At 42.5% G+C, this 16,953-nt stretch overlaps 1 protein-coding gene across 6 annotated transcripts in view; it reads left to right on the top strand.

Moving 5' to 3' along the window:
• lrrk1 (leucine-rich repeat kinase 1) overlaps nucleotides 1-16,953 on the top strand; it is a 70,627-nt gene that overhangs the window by 43,680 nt on the left and 9,994 nt on the right. For all 6 annotated transcript variants that reach the window (XM_063881642.1, XM_063881647.1, XM_063881643.1 and 3 more), the window contains 4 exons: nucleotides 139-276; nucleotides 928-1,122; nucleotides 1,623-1,774; nucleotides 4,240-4,357. In XM_063881642.1, the coding sequence (XP_063737712.1) occupies nucleotides 139-276; nucleotides 928-1,122; nucleotides 1,623-1,774; nucleotides 4,240-4,357 (603 nt within the window). The remainder of the gene's footprint in view (nucleotides 1-138; nucleotides 277-927; nucleotides 1,123-1,622; nucleotides 1,775-4,239; nucleotides 4,358-16,953) is intronic.

Here is a 16,953-nt window from a genome sequence, read left to right on the forward strand (position 1 = left end):
ACTATAGTCACAGATTGTTTCCCTTGGTGTGCCTGCTGTCAGGGTCAAACACACATTCAAAATGCTTCCATTAGAAACTTGAATCATATGACCGTAATCGGTTTCCTTATAAAACAAACAGAGTGTATCTTCTTCCAGGTGCAAGATCCGGTTAACATTAAACTTTCTGATTATGGCATTTCTCGGCAAACCTTCCATGAGGGAGCCTTGGGGGTCGACGGCACACCAGGTTATCAGGCTCCTGAGATCCGACCGGGCATCGTATATGATGAGAAGGTACAGCACTTAATCTGCCTCAGTGAAGCAAAACAGTAGGACCAGTATGGCTGCCCAAACAAACCCTCAAATAAGGTAGATACTATGTATTGTATTGTGTATCTGTCAAACATTGCAAATCCATATTACATTTCACATTTCTACAGTTAATCAAGTGTAATAGGAATAAGGTACCATAACATGTTTTTGTTCTCCTTATTGCAGAGTTCATATTTGCCTGCCTGGTATTTTTATATATCCCTTCTATTGAATATGGGTATTTTCAATATTTTCTCCGCAATTCAATGAGATATATTACCCCCAACATGCCAAAAACCAGGATGTATGATTGACTCATTTTTAATATTCATAGACATCATTGACAACCCCTGCACAGACATATTTGGAATAACAAATGTGTTACTACTATCCTGATAAAAGCATTGATTGGGCTGGCAGAGGATTTACTCAGAAGTGGATTTCCAGCACCAGAGACACTTCTTAGACACGTTCATATTAAAATGTTATGAATTATTTAGTTTGTTCTAATCAGGAGGCATTTTGTCCCACTATAAATTCCATCTACTTAACACACACCCAGTTCAGTTGGTCTCGAGACCCTCCTCAGATGTCCCTCTGATCCTGTGTCGTCTCTATCCCTCACCGCCCCAGGTGGACATGTTCTCCTTTGGAATGGTGCTGTACGAGCTGCTGTCCGGGCAGAGGCCGTTGCTGGGACACCACCAGCTCCAGATAGCAAAGAAGCTCTCCAAAGGCATCCGGCCGGTGCTGGGCAGCCCAGAGGAGGTCCAGTTCTGCTGCCTCCAAAGCCTACTGACTGAGTGCTGGGACACCAAGCCCGAGAAGGTGCTGGTTTATTTTGATTGTATTTTATTGTTGCAGACCCATTCATTTATCAAAAACACACTTGTTTTCCTGCTCTTTATGAAATGGATGAACTGTGTGGCTAGGGTAATGGATTAGCTGGACACCAATGAAAACACATTACCAACATCATGAGAATGTATCTTCCAGCATCACACAGACCTAAAGGAAGGGTCCGAGGTCATTTTTGCAGGTGGATTCTTGTGAGGTATCATGTTCTCTGTAAATACAGTGTGTGTCTCACACACAGATTAAATCATCACTTAAAATGAAATGTTGAGTAGGTAGCAGCAGTATGCTAGATAACATAAAGAGGAAACTGCACCTACTGATTGAAAAAGTGTGTGTGTGTGTGTGTGTGTGTGTGTGTGTGTGTGTGTGTGTGTGTGTGTGTGTGTGTGTGTGTGTGTGTGTGTGTGTGTGTGTGTGTGTGTGTGTGTGTGTGTGTGTGTGTGTGTGTGTGTGTGTGTGTGTGTATATAGAGGCCAGTGGCCCTGCAGTGTGTGAGGCAGATGCAGGAGCCCAGCTTCCCGTGCCTCCGGTACATGTTGCCGGTCGGCAGCCACGCGCAGCTCTTCCTGTCGCCGCTGCAGGGACACAGCGCTGTGCTCTGGGACGGAGACAAGGACAGCAGGTGTGTTTCAGATCGGCATGCATGGGAACTTCTGCTGTGAGCACACATTCTGCAAAAACTGTTATTAATGATCCATTTCATTTTTTAAATGCAACATTTTGTAACAAAACAAGGTGAGATTGTCAGAAAGAGAAAGTGCCTTCCACCTTCAGAGGAGGAGCTGATGTCATTGTTTTATTGAACATCAGATTTGATCCACATTATAATGTCAGTGTTTTTGCAGGTCTTTATCCTGAAAACAATCATTTGGCATATACAAAATTTAAAAGGAAGTGCTTTATAACTTTTTTTTCACAAACATAACATACAAATAACATACATGTATATGCTAACATAGTCAGGTCCATAAATATTTGGACATTGACACAATTTTCATTATTTTTGGCTCTGTACACCTCTACAATGGACTTGAAATCAAAAATGCGATATGTGCTTTAACTGCAGACTTTCAGCTTTATTTTGAGGGTATTTACATCCAAATCAGGTGACTAGTTTAGGAATTACAAAACATTTTATACGTGGTATCCCCTTTTTAAGGGACCAAAAGTAATTGGACAAAGTAACATAATCCTAAATAAAATTGTCACTTTTAATATTTGGTGGCAAATCTTTTCCAGTCAATGCCTGAAGTGTTGAACCCATAGACATCACTAGACGCTGAGTTTCATCCCTGCTGATGCTCTGCCAGGCCTCTACTGCGGCTGTCTTCAGTTCCTGTTTGTTCTTTTGGCAGTTTTGTTTTCAGCAAGTGAAGTGCATGCTCAATTGGATTCAGGTCAGGTGATTGACTTCACCATTGCAGAAATTCCTCTTTGGCTGCCTTTGCAGTATGCGTCAGGTCATTGTCCATCTGCACTGTGAAGCGCTGCACAATGAGTTCTGAAGCATTTGGATGAATATGAGCAGATAATATTGCCCGACACCCTTCAGCGTTCATCCTGCTGCTTTTGTCAGCAGTCACATCATCATTAAATATAAAGGAAGCAGTTTCATTGGCTGCCAAACATGCACACGCCATAACACTACCACCACCATGCTGCACTGATGAGGAGTACGCTTTGGATCATCAGTTCCTTCCCTTCTCTATGCTCTTCTCTTCCTCTCATTCTGGTACAAGTTGATCTTTGAATCATCTGTCCATAGGATGTTTTCCAGATCTGTACAGGCTCTTTAAGATGGGTTTCAGCAAGCTCTAATCTGGCCTTCCTGTTTTTGAGGATCACTACGTTTACATCATACAACAGTTTGTTCTTTCTTTTCAATAATGAAACAAATGTTAGATTTGGCCACACCTAATGTGTGTGGTATGTCTCTGATGTTTTTTTGAATGCTTCAGCCGAATGATGGCTTGCTACACTGATAGTGACAGCTCTTTGGACTACATATTGATAGTTGACAGCAACATATTCCACATTCAAATAACACACTTGAAATTAATTCTAGACCCTTTTCTGCTCCTTGTAAAAGAACTGAAGAGGAAATAACACACACCAGGCCATGCAACAGCCAAGCAGCCAATTGTCCAATTACTTTTGGTCCATTAAAAAGGGGATACCCTGGATAAAATGTGTTGTAATTCCTACACCATTCACCTGATTTTATTTGTCTCCCCGGGCGCTGCATCCCCGGGCGCTGCACGATAGCTGCCCACTGCTCCTAGTACTAGGATGGGTTAAATGCAGAGGACATATTTCACTGTGTGTGCTCTGCTGTGTGCATGTATGTGACAATAAAGAGGGTTTCATCCTCCGATTCTATCTATCTGATCTGGATGTAAACACCCTCAAAATAAAGCTGAAAGTCTGCACTTAAAGTACATATTCATTGTTTAATTTCAAATCCATTGTTGTGGGGTACAGAGCCCAAATAATACAAATTGTGTCAATGTCCAAATATTTATGGACCTGACTGTAGCTGCACCTGTTGTACATCAGAGATAATCATTCATGTCCTCCTTGGACACCAAAACGACATACAATTTCCTGATATATACACAAACAACTTCTTAAAGAAAATGAACAGATTTTTTATTTGTCTCTTAAAAAGCGGTTTTAGGAGTCCATTTAGATATATGCGGAGGTGAATTATAAACCATACATCAAACACTAACGCCAGGTGCTTAATGTCACAGCTCTGTTGTCTGCAGGGCTCGGTGCAATAAAAGCAGCTTTCATCCCTGAACAGGTGCTTTAATATGGGCTGCTGACTTCTTCCCACTGTTAACCCCTTCCCTGTGGCAACAACTTCTTAGCTCCCCTCCCCCAACTGTCCCATCCCTCCATTAGACCTCCGACCCTGGGAGCTGCCATCAGGAGGCTGTGACTAATCACCACATATCCAAACAAGTCAAAACTTTATAACCCGATAGTCCTCCTCTCAGCTCGCGTAGCACACTCACCACAAGAGGGTGGGCATACTCCAGGAGAACAGAGGAATTATATATACATGTATTTATTGTTCTGCAGGAGCTACAGCGTGGTGAATGTGGAGAAGGGCCAGGTGGAGGTGCAGAGGATAAGCTGTGCAGGCAGCAGGGTCAGCTGCCAGATGAAGATGGGTAACATCCTATGGATGGCCACTGAGGTACAGCTTCATTCTTTATATTTCACAGTGTGTTAAGTTAAGGATTGCAGCTTCATCCTGCGTTGCACTCAGAGAGATATATTTGATGCAGAGACGGTGAACTGTTTAGCTCTTTGGCATGGTTTATTGTACCCTTCGCTCAGCAGAGCAAACTTGGAATACAACACAGATCAGGACAAGTGCATGAAGTGAACACACCCTCATTTGCATATGATGCAAACCTACACATTTACACTTTAGTGCCCCACAGTGGTACAACAATAACACTGCATCCTCCTGTCAACTTAAGCACAGAATAGACACAATCTATATACATAAATCTTAACTGAGGACATAAACATCCAGCTTAACACCCCCACTTGTACTCAGGTTGCTATACTCCAACAATTTTAAACAGAGAAACAACAAAAAGAAAATGTGGACCTCCTCACACATTTTAAACTCCAAAAACGAGTCCTGCAAACTTCTTCAGTTTCATTTTAGATACAGGTTTTGTCATTATATCTGCCACCATTTCTTCAGTAGGGCAGTACACCAGAGTTACTCTTCCATCATTCACAGTTGATCTTATGAAGTGGTACTTTATGTCCACGTGCTTACACCGCTGTCTGCTTACCGGGTTTTTGGCAAGGGTGATTGTTCCTTGATTGTCCTCATACACTACTGTTTGTGTATATTTGTAATCATCGATACCCTCCATTAACTGCTCTAGATATATACACTCTTGTATAGTTGAGGCCAGAGCCATGTATTCAGCCTCACAGGTGGAAAGTGCCACTGTAGGCTGCTTCCTACTCTTCCATGAGACTAAAGAGCTGTTCTTACTGAGGCTTACACAGTATCCTGTGGTACTCCGCCTGTCGGTGGCATCAGCTGCCCAATCAGCATCACTGTAGGCTAGTAGGCCTAGCTTCTCACTGTCGTTTCTTCTGAAACACAACTCTTTCTCTGTAGTGCCTCTGAGGTATCTTAACACGGGTTTCACAGTTACCCACTGCTCCTCTGTAGGCTCAGCAAAATATTGTGATAGTTTGCTTACAACAAAGCTTAAATCTGGCCTTGTACATGTGGTCAGGTATATAAGGCTGCCTACCGCCTCTCTGTACATCCTGACATCATCCATTTTTACAGCATTTTCTGTATAGTCAAGTTTTTGATCACAGGGTGTTTCTCTGGGTTTACAGTTTTGCATGTTAAACCTCTCCAGTATCTTGTTGACATACTTTTCCTGTGACATCTTTACACATCCATCAGACTGTTTGAAATCGATACCGAGGAAGTGTTTGAGCCTGCCTAAATCTTTCATCTTAAATTTTTCAGAGAGCATCTCTTTCACTTCCTTCAGTATTTTGTCATTGCTAGCTGCAATTATCAGATCATCGACCCAGATGACTATTATTACCTTCCCATCTTTGGTCTCTTTGGAATAGACACAGTGGTCTGCTGGGTTCTGTGCAAAATCATCTTCAGTTAAACAATCATGCAAAATCCTATTCCAGTTTCTACCGGATTAATTCAGACCATACAGAGATTTTTCTAGTTTACATACTAGACTTTCACCTCTTTCTTTATAACCCTCTGGCTGATCGATATAGATTTCATAATCTATAGGAGCGTGTAAGTACGCCGTTTTTACATCCATCTGATGCAGTAGTGTAGCCCCTTTTACCCCTGATCGATAGAGGGCAGGGCCCTAGGTTCTTTAACCTAACATGAATACTTTTTTGAATAGTTTAGATTCCCTAAATTACTTGATTAAAATGTAACCAGTACCCTTAACTACGAACAACACATTTAAACATACACAGTGACATAAACACTACACATAAATAAACAAACAAAAATGTATGATTTCAAATGTTTACTTGCTTTAGAATAAAGTGAAACAGTTACAACATGGCTATATACACGTATTAACCTAATGCCGGCATTCTAAATGAAAGAAAACAAAGAAACCCCCGTTGCAGGCCTGATGACGCCGCGTACTCCTCTTCACTCCCTATGAGCGAACGAGGACCGTACTCACGTACAGGTGAGTGGTGGGTGACGTCGGTAGTGTGTCGGTAGTGTTCCAGGGAGAACCTCGAGAGTCCATGAAAGGTCCGCGGCAACGGCACTCGTCCTTGGCGTGTTGCCTTGGTTCCTCCTGGCCGGAGGAAGGCGAACGAAGCCCGTCGGCGCCTCTGCCCGGTCCGCGGTCCCCAAGAAGCTGGTCCTAGCAGCGACGCTGGCTGCGTTAACCAACCGCCACTCGTTCCAACTCCCGCGCGTTTCCCTGACCTCTCACCCTCACTTCCCCGTCTCCCATTCACCCCCCATTACGCCCCCTCCTGGCGGGATGGCCACATTACAGATAAACAAACAGATATATACAACATATAAATCACAAAACACAATAGCAAAATAGCAACCTAACAAAACATTACGAAAAACAATAAACTATGTATATACTCATGAGTACTCAAAACCCTGATTTTAACCCGGTTACAGTAGCAAATCCTCCTGTGCTGCTTTCTGTAACACATACCTGCAAACTAGTCACCTTTCGGCGAAATTCGCTGTTTTCAACTCAAAATATGTCATTGACGTGAATCGTGTAGATCCGAAGAGTTTTTTTTTTTTAGGGGGGGGGGGGGGGGGGGGCTGACCGACCAACCATAGACTGTATAACCGACTGTATAATGAGCAAGAAACAAGTTTGCTATCTTCACAATAAATAAAATCTTTGTTCAAATGACTCGCGTTCCACCACCACCGACCAATCATAAGCAAGATAAACCACAGCGAGCGCTTTTACCCATCGGTCCCTCTTGGAGTGGAGTGCTCAGTCGTCAGCGAGTGGTTCTTCTGGACAATTTTCGGGATACCTTACAGATACAAGTTTTGAGGTAGGTCTAGTAGCAGCTAATATGGCAAAAACATTGTATGCTGTATAATTTTAACGTTGCTGAAGTAAAATTATTTGAGCCAAATAAAGTGTATTAACATGCTTCAGCTTATCAGCTTGTTAGGTTGCTAGCTAACCTCAGTGAATTGTGTTAAAGTTAGCCTAGCTAGACCAGTTCTACGTCACCTCGTTAAATGCGAACAGGATGCGTTTGTGAAGGCTGATCTCCACAGCATCCGTCCTGTTATCTGATATTACTGGCGGCTATGTCATTGTGGTCAGATATGAGAGGGATGAAAACGAACACGTAATGAACAAATACACATCCGTGTGTGGTTTAGTGAGTAGCTAGTAGTGGTGCAACGGATCATCATTGATCCGTGATCCGTTCGGATTAATTATTTCGGTTTCGCATTCATCAACTTTTCATCAAAGTTTGGAGTTACGAACAAAATTTACAAACGCTGGCGACCGTGTGTAGAGTTTGTTTAAAGTTTTCGTAAGCACATATAACGCTTCACTGTTGGAAATGACAGTATTCATATTGCGCTGTGTTATGTACACAAGACACAGATGCCTTTGAAACACGCGATCTAAAAACAAAAAACACATTTTATATGTATTAACAATTGTTGGCAATTGGCAGGTTTAAGATCCAGATTAGGTTCATGGTTGTGAATTATCTATGTAAATCGACTCTACAGATTACACGTTCATTCTACATGTTGAATGATGATAGCGTAATACAAATATAGGCTATACATACAATGACAAAACTGCCGTGGGCTAAATGTTATCCGTATCCTTTGTTAAAGTTAATGTTCAATAGCTCTATGCCAATGGGAACAACAGAACGTGCGCATTACATATGGACCAATGCGACACGTTCATTACGGCCGTGGACCGATAAACACTCAGTACCGTACGCACACCAACCGGCATTTGCGTGTTTAACAACACTGGCGTTACCGCCGCTTCACTTAAATAATGAAGAACTGCTTTTAATTACGACTTGGCCGAGATCTTAACGTGCTGTTCATGCGTTTCCCATGAAATAGCCTACTACTATAACTCGGAGTGGAGCAGGATATAATGCGCATGTGCGGCGTTGCTAGGCAACGTGTACAAAGGCTGGGGGGGGGGGGGGTGCCCCCAGACCCCCCTACAACGGTTTAGTTTGTCACCTTTTTCAGCCCTTCTGAGTTTGCAGGTATGGTAACAACACTCTTACGCTTGTCAAGTTGGCTGTGGGAGAAAAAGTCTCTCCATAGTCAATTCCCATCCTTTGGCTATAGCCCTTGGCTACAAACCTTGCTTTGTACTTGTCCGTTCCCTCAATATCACTTTTGATAGAGTAAACCCATTTACCCCCCACTGTCTTTTTGCCTTTTGGCAGATTTGTCAGGGTAAATGTGTTGTTGTCGTTTAATGACTGGATTTCGTCATCCATGGCTTTGACCCACTCCTTTGAGTCTGTTGACATCAAAGCCTCCTCAAATGTCTGTGGAATGCCCCATACTGCTCTGTAGCAGTAGTCTACAGTAGTATGAATCCCATCACTATCACTGTCCTCAGTTACAAAGTCCTTTAAGTGACTTGGTTTCCGTCTCCCACTCTCAGATTCACCACCTGCCACACTTGCTTGCGTTTGTTTACTGTCGTCTGACATAGTTGCTGGACTATCACTTTGTGCACTAGTCTCCTGAGCAATCTGTAGACTCTCATTTATCTCCTGTGTGATCATGCTAGCCCTAGGCTGCCTCACACTGTCAGTTTCATCATTTGGATCTGGCCCAAATGTCTGTGTCTGTTTTTCCACAGTTACCTTGTTCACAAACTTGACTAGCCTGTGCTTTTGTACTCTCGCAGTGTCTGGGTGATAGACCAAATATGCAGGGCTGTTGTTATCATAACCCACAAAACGCCCCTGGTCACACCTGGAATCAAGTTTTCCCTTGTCCTGTTTGTATGTCAACATACAGACCCAAACTGTTCAATTGTAGAGACGTTAGGCTTTTTATCTGTCAGCATCTGGTAAGGGGTTTGTCCTGTACGCCTATTAAAACATCTATTACGTACTATGGCTGCTGTTTGAACTGCATAGTTCCATAACTGTTTTGGTAGCTGACTTTCAATTAGCATACACCTACCCATCTCAAAAAGAGTACGCCAGCTCCTCTCAGCTGTACCGTTCTGGTGGGGTGAATACGGGGCCGACGTCTCATGTCTAATCCCGTTTTTCCTTAACAACGTTTGGAAATCCCTGCATGTGAACTCAGTGCCGTTGTCGGACCATATACACTTCACTTTCCCGTATGGGGCTGTATCTGCTAGGAATTTTTCTGTTGCCTGTACCGTGTCACTTTTAGTTTTTTAGAAAATATACAAATACTGCACCTGAGTAGTCATCAGTGAATGACTGTACATATTTGTAACCATCTATTGACTCTGTAGCTACCGGACCGGCTAGGTCCGTGTGTACCATTTGTAAGGGAGCCTTTGCTCTGCTATCAGGGTTTCTATTTCTGGTTTGTGCAAATTTTCCCTGAATACATACCTCACATTCTTGGTCGGGTCTATCTGATTTGCCCTTGATCTGCATACCTTCAACCACATTTTGCTATTTTAGTACATCTTCATAATTACAGTGGCCTAGTATTTCATGCCACGTCTGTACATCGTGACAAGCGCTGCACTTGTCACTATTCTCACCTTCAGTGTGCAAATAATACAACCTGTTGTACACATGAATGTTAAACCTGGTACCATCTTTGTGTATCAAGGCGTCTTTGTCCTGTTTGAAAACGACCGTGGCTCCACTGGCGGTCGCTGCCTTCACTGAGAAGATGTCCTGGGGGTATGACGGTATAAACAACGCCTTTCTCAGCGTAGTGGTATGTCGTCTTCCTCTGCTGTCAACCAGGCAAAACTCTGCATCTCTCTTGCGTTGAGCGACGCCGCCGCACCTGGTACCGTCTGCCAGCTCTATGGTTTCTGGCTTGAACGTGTCATCAAAGTTTTTAAACTTGGTAATGTCTGTGATGATATGAGAGGTAGCTCCTGTGTCGACCATCAGGCCCTTCTCCTGGATGCCGCGTGCTGGCTGCCGTTGGACCCTGGTTTCTCCGTCTTTGATCCTGAAGATGTACTCTGGGTCGCTGCCATCTTCTTCTGAGACTTTTCTCGCGCGCCATCTTGTCTGTCTTTACGCCTGCACGTGGCGTCTTTGTGTGTGTCACTTTTGCATTGACTACACCATGTCTTCTGCCGACATGTTCTTGCTCTGTGGCCTTTTGTGCCGCACTTATAAGACACAATATCTACATCGTCCTTGTTCCTGTCATATGCACCTTGTTTGGCGGGCCTCCGTCCGGTTCTCGCTTGAGTCTTCATCACGTTATCACTCTTAATTCTCTGTGTCTTCAAAGCTCCGGAGTTTTGTCCTGAACTCTGCGAGCGTTATATTGTCGTCATTATGTGCCACATGTATTGCAAATGGCCTAAACCCTCAGGCAGCCCTTTCAAGGCCATGGCTATCAGTAGGCCGTCGCCCAACGTTTCACCTGCGTTACGTAGCGCGGTGATGGCGGTTTCTGCCCTTATGATATAGTCCGTGACACTTTCAATGTTCGACCTCTGAAGCGACGTCAACATGGTGTACAAGTTTATTATCCGGGGTTTTCCCTTCCCAGCATAATATCCCCTTAATAGGCTTCCCCTCCTTTTATCGTCTAAAAGCTGTATTAGCTCAGCATAGGCGTCAGCATTTTTCTTGCCATCTGCCACTATCTCGGCTTCATCATTTGGTTCTCTTAGAATCGTATTCTTTAACCCTAATAGGTGAAGGTGTCCCAACACTTTGGTTTCCCACAGTTCATACTTATTTTCATCTCCATCGAACATCAGTCGAGGCAACCTGCTTGTCCCTCGATGGTCCATGTTAGCTTTTCTTGCTATCCCGTTAGCACGCGATTCGCTGCGACTTTCTGACGGTGATAACTCTTCAAACTTCTCCCCAAATGACTCCTGGGCCCATAACCTGTTAAGTTAAGGATTGCAGCTTCATCCTGCGTTGCACTCGGAGAGATATATGGTGAACTGTTTAGCTCTTAGGCATGGTTTATTGTACCCTTTGCTCAGCCGAGCTAACTTGGAATACAACACAGATCAGGACAAGTGCATGAAGTGAACACACCCTCATTTGCATATGATGCAAACCTACACATTTACACTTTAGTGCCCCACAGTGGTACAACAATAACACTGCATCCTCCTGTCAACTTAAGCACAGAATAGACACAATCTATATACATAAATCTCAACTGAGGAGATAAACATCCAGTTTAACACAGTGACCTGGCATCGCCCTGCTTATGATCAGCTCTATAACACAAAGATATTCATTTGAACATCTTTAAGTCTTAAAATATATTTTTTCAAATACTTTTGGGGGCGCTACTGAGCGATAAATGGAGTAAGACGTCTTTCTCGGGGCTCCTGCAGAATCTTTAATCATTCCATATTTTAAAGACACTTACATTTCAAACTGTGCGTTAAAGGCTCAAAACGTATCACTAATAAGTTACAGCACAGTCAAGAGGCAAATATCTCGGTGTAGGCTATATGGCGTCAAATCTACGAAAATACAAGTACTACGGCTCGTCCAAAGCAAGGCCCAACTCCTCCTCGGCAAAAAGTCTGGTGAACTCCAGCCAAACTCAACCTATACCAGCTAGCTTAGCCAAGGACATCGCATCGGTTAAAGCGGACATACTCGCCTCCCTAAAGGCAGAAATTTCATGCGTAATAAGAGCGGAGTTGAAGAGTGCCCTAGCAGATGACTTTGAAGCGTTAAGGAAGGAAATGCAGGCGGTGAGAGCTGAAATTGCTAACAGCACAACCGCAATCCACACCGAAATTGAGTGTGTTAAAGCTGATGTGAAGCCGTGGAGAATGGATTGTCAACATGGTCGGACGAAGTTGTAACTGTACAAACTACGGTAACAGATCTCCGGAAGCAAGTACAAGTCTTACAAGAAAGGTGTGAGGAAATGGAGGGGAGGATGAGGAGGGGAAATATCCAGATTACGGGGGTTGAGGAGCAGCCGAGGTCTAGCTCTCCCGCGGCAGTTTCCAAACTTCTTACGGAGGTTTTCCGGCTCGACACAGAGGTCCGGGTTGAACGCTCACACCGCAGTTTGACACAGAGAAAGCCGGGAGACAAGCCGCGCGTAATCGTCGCAAAACTACACAACGACGGAGATGCCATGGATATCCTGAAGAGGGCTTGCAACAGCAGTAACCAACTCATCTATGACGGCAAACCAATCGCCATATTCCCAGACTACACAGCTAACGTAGCTAAGGCCAGAGCAGCCTTCACAGACGTCAGGAAGATGCTTCGAAACAGACGGGGTGTCCGTTTTGGAATACTTTTCCCTGCCAGATTCCGGATCTCCCACAAAAACGAGGAGAAAGAATTCTTGGATGCTGCGAAGTCCATGGACTATGTAAAAAACAATGTCATCCCAGCAACTGAGATGAAGACTTGATCGTATGTATCCTTATTTCACAGGTGAACTTGTGAAAAAAAGCCGCCTACCACTGATAACTTTATATCATTTATAATGACTTTGACTACTGAGACGCTATGGTAAGGTGTCGTTATCTTTGTTGTACTTTATTACGTGATCCTGCAGGGCCTGAGTGGCCAAGCAATAACTGTATTTGTTCTGTTAGGTTTTGCATCCTAGCAAAGGCGAGCACTGCTAAAACCTGCTCACACAGCTGCAAGTTCTGAGCTGCAGCTTGGGACCTTGTCCCAAAGGTCTGTTTAGACACTAATGATCGCAGAATTTTTGCTATCTATAATCTTGTGTTCAGTACCTGTTGGGACCCCACTGTTCCCCAGGGATCCTGCATCATATAATGTTTTAAGTTCATCCATACATATTCCTTTGTATTTATATTTATTTTTTACTCTCTCTTTCTTATTTTGTGCAGACAGCCCACCTTCACCCCATTGCCCCCATCCAAACATACTGCAAATATTTGCCTAGAATAGATCTCTTTTTTACACCCAAAGCAGAGTTACATAGGGTTGAGGAAATACAGCTCTTACCAATGACTATATCTGACCATGCACCTCTTGCTTTATCATGGGATATAGGTCACAGGTCAACAACCAAACAGTGGAGAATGAATGCATCACTTTTGAACGATAAGGAATTTATCAGTCTTGTGAAAACTGAATTGAATAATTACTTAGATACAAATCTTTCATCTGAAATATCACCTCTATGGGACTGTGCCAAGGCATATATTAGGGGCCGCATTATCTCATTTACAAGCGCAAAGAAAAAAAGAAGGGAAGCAAAACAGCGTGAACTAGAAGACTAAATAAGACAGCTTGACCAACAACATAAAATAACACCAACCTCCAATCTACTTAACGCTCTTAAACTAACACGTAGGGACCTGAACGGCCTACTCTCCGAAAAGATCGAGGGCAATTTAAGGTTTACAAAACAAAAATATTATGAAAATGGTAACAGGGCAAGCAGATTGTTAGCATTAAGCCTTAAAAAGCAGCACTCTTCTAATATAGTACAGAAAATAAAGTCTGACAATGCAATACTTACCAAACCTGATGAAATTTCTGATTCCTTTGCAAAATTTTTACCTGTCCCTATATAAAAACATCGATACCTGCACAGATGATAAAGAATTGTAACAACTTCTAAATTACATCAAATTAAAAGAGCTCTCTGAACCCATGGCAAAAGAGCTAGACGAACCAATTAGGGAACAAGAAAATACAAGATGTAATCTCTACATTGAAAAACAACAAAAGTCCTGGACCGGACGGGTATATCAATGAGTTTTATAAAAAGTTTAAAGAGACATTATCACTCTTACTACTAAAAGCTTACCAACATGCGCTACAATCCGGAACCCTGGCTCCTTCTTGGAGGAATGCGACAATTGTCGTGATACCTAAGGAAGGCAAAGATCCTGCCACGTGTCAATCATATAGGCCCATATCACTGTTAAGTACAGACCTACGCATACTAACAACCATTCTAGCAAGGCGCGTCAATAGAATTATCACCGAAATTATCCACCCTGATCAGACCGGGTTTATAAAGGGAAGATACTACGGGGATAATATCAGAAGATTACTAAATCTAATGACTCATCCAAAAGTCAGGGAAGAAGAAACAATGATACTGTCTCTTGATGCACAGAAGGCATTTGACCGCGTATCCTGGCAATATTTATTTCAGACTCTGAAACGACTCCAATTCGGCCCCAATTTCATTAAGTGGATACAAACATTGTACTCTAACCCACAAGCTACTGTTAAAGTAAATGGGTCAGTATCTGACCGATTTGCATTAGAACGTGGATGCAGACAGGGCTGCTCTCTATCGCCCCTGCTATTCGATTTCAGTATTGAACCATTGGCACAGTTAATCAGAGACGACAATGACATAAAGGGACTAACAACAATTGATGAACAACATAAATTGTTATTATACACAGATGATGTGCTCTTATACCTAACAGATCCGGCAACAACAATTCCACACTTAAAAGACATCATTCTAACATATGAATATTTCTCAGGCTTTAAAGTAATGTAGATAAAACAATGGCAATGGACTTGGGGGGAAGAATTCCACAAACTGTTTCAACTCCAGAGTGGGTTCAAGTGGCCTAAAGATGGCATTAAATACCTGGGTATACAAATTCCCCCGTCGTTAAAAAGTATATATGATGAAAATTACAAAAGCATAATCCAGAACATCAGTAAGGATTTAGATCAGTGGACAATACTTCCCCTGTCTCTGCTGGGCCGTATCGAGACTGTACGTATGAATGTGTTGCCAAGGCTTCTCTATCCATTTCAAATGTTACCTGTGGACATCCCTAAATCTACATTTGACAAGTTACACAGGCTCATTTCAAGATTTATATGGCAGAAAAAGCGACCAAGAATTAGACGTAAAACATTACAATTGTCCAAGTTACATGGAGGGCTCAAACTTCCGAATCTAAGATATTATTTTTGGGCTGCACAGTTAAAACCTTTAACAACATGGATCCAGGATCTAACATGTACACGATGGCTTAAAATTGAAAAAGCTTTGTGTGTGAGACCCGTGGAGACATTACCTTTCCTAGACACCCCCTTAAGGGAAATTCCAATGGGTGAATGGCCTAGAGTCACGCTTAACATTTGGAGGAAAATAAAATCATCATTTGGACTACCTAGAGCAATCTCAGCACTTTCCAATATCGGGTTTATAAAGGATTTTGATTTAGACAATGGTCAGCAAAGGGAGTCACTAATCTATACCAACTCCATAAGGACGGTTAAAATCATTTGACCAGTTAAAAGAGGAATTCAAACTTCCTGCCACTGACTTTTTTAGATATTTACAATTGAGGAACTTTCTGACAAAACATAAAGAATGGAATAAAGTCTTGGTCCCCTCTCCAATTGAAGAGTTTTTGATAAAATTACAAACAGGGAATGGAGATAAGAGTTATATGCCATCTTTACCAAATGTGTTTAGGCATGACTATGAATAATACACTACAAATAAAAAGGGAAATGGGAAACTGAAATGAATACAGACATACCACAGGATGTGTGGGAAGAAATATGTACTGAAGCACATCTAACTCTAGTTCATGGAGGGAATTTAAATGGAAGATAATTACAAGATTTTTCCGGACTCCAGAATTAGTAGCTCAAATGGGCCCAACAACTTCAAATAAATGTTGGCGGAATTGTGGTGCGCAAATAGGTAACCATACCCATATCTTTTGGACATGCCCTAAACTAAGAACGTTCTGGGATGATGTGTTTGAGGCCCTTAATGAAGTGTTTCATCAACCATTCATAAAGGATCCAAAGGTTGCATTAGGAGTTATACCTGGAGGCATCGATGGAAGAGCGAGGAAATATCTTTTCCAAATACTGCTAACAGCAGCAATTAAATGTATCACAATTAAGTGGTTAAAACCTGACCCCCAACATACAATCTATGGACTGAGAAGGTGCATGTATACCACGCCACACTCCCAATTTCCTGCTCTCCATCTGCCTTCCCTCCTCGTCGCCCCAATGATAGCCAAATTAAATACTCTTTCCAATTCAAACTTTGAGTCATGGGGACACTTAGGTTATAAGCTATAATGTCAAACGCCTTCATAATCATATAAAGAGGAAGAAAATCCTTGGTCAACTAAAGAGAGCTAACTGCCAAATAGCATTCCTGCAGGAGACCCATCTATCGGAAATCGAACATGAAAAACTGAAAAAATCCTGGGCAGATAAAGTGTTCTATTCATCACATCAATCAGGTAAAAAGAGAGGAGTCTCAATTCTGATACATAGACAGGTTAACTTTGCATTAACTGTGGTCCATAAGGACACTGAGGGGAGATTCCTTCTGATAAATGGATTAATTGATGGAATACAAGTCACTCTTATGAACATATATGCTCCTAATGAGGATAAGCCAGGCTTTATTAGTACAATCTTTAACACAATTCTGCAGCACAGCTCTGGTATTCTTTGGATGGGAGGAGACTTCGACTGTGTTGTGTCACAGCTTATGGATAGACAACCTTCCTCCAAAACTCCAACTTCTAGAATGAGTAAAATGCTTAAACATCTGTCGACAGAATCAGGCCT

This window comes from Eleginops maclovinus, chromosome 4 (genome assembly GCF_036324505.1).
Source record: "Eleginops maclovinus isolate JMC-PN-2008 ecotype Puerto Natales chromosome 4, JC_Emac_rtc_rv5, whole genome shotgun sequence".
In the NCBI taxonomy this organism is placed as follows: domain Eukaryota; kingdom Metazoa; phylum Chordata; class Actinopteri; order Perciformes; family Eleginopidae; genus Eleginops; species Eleginops maclovinus.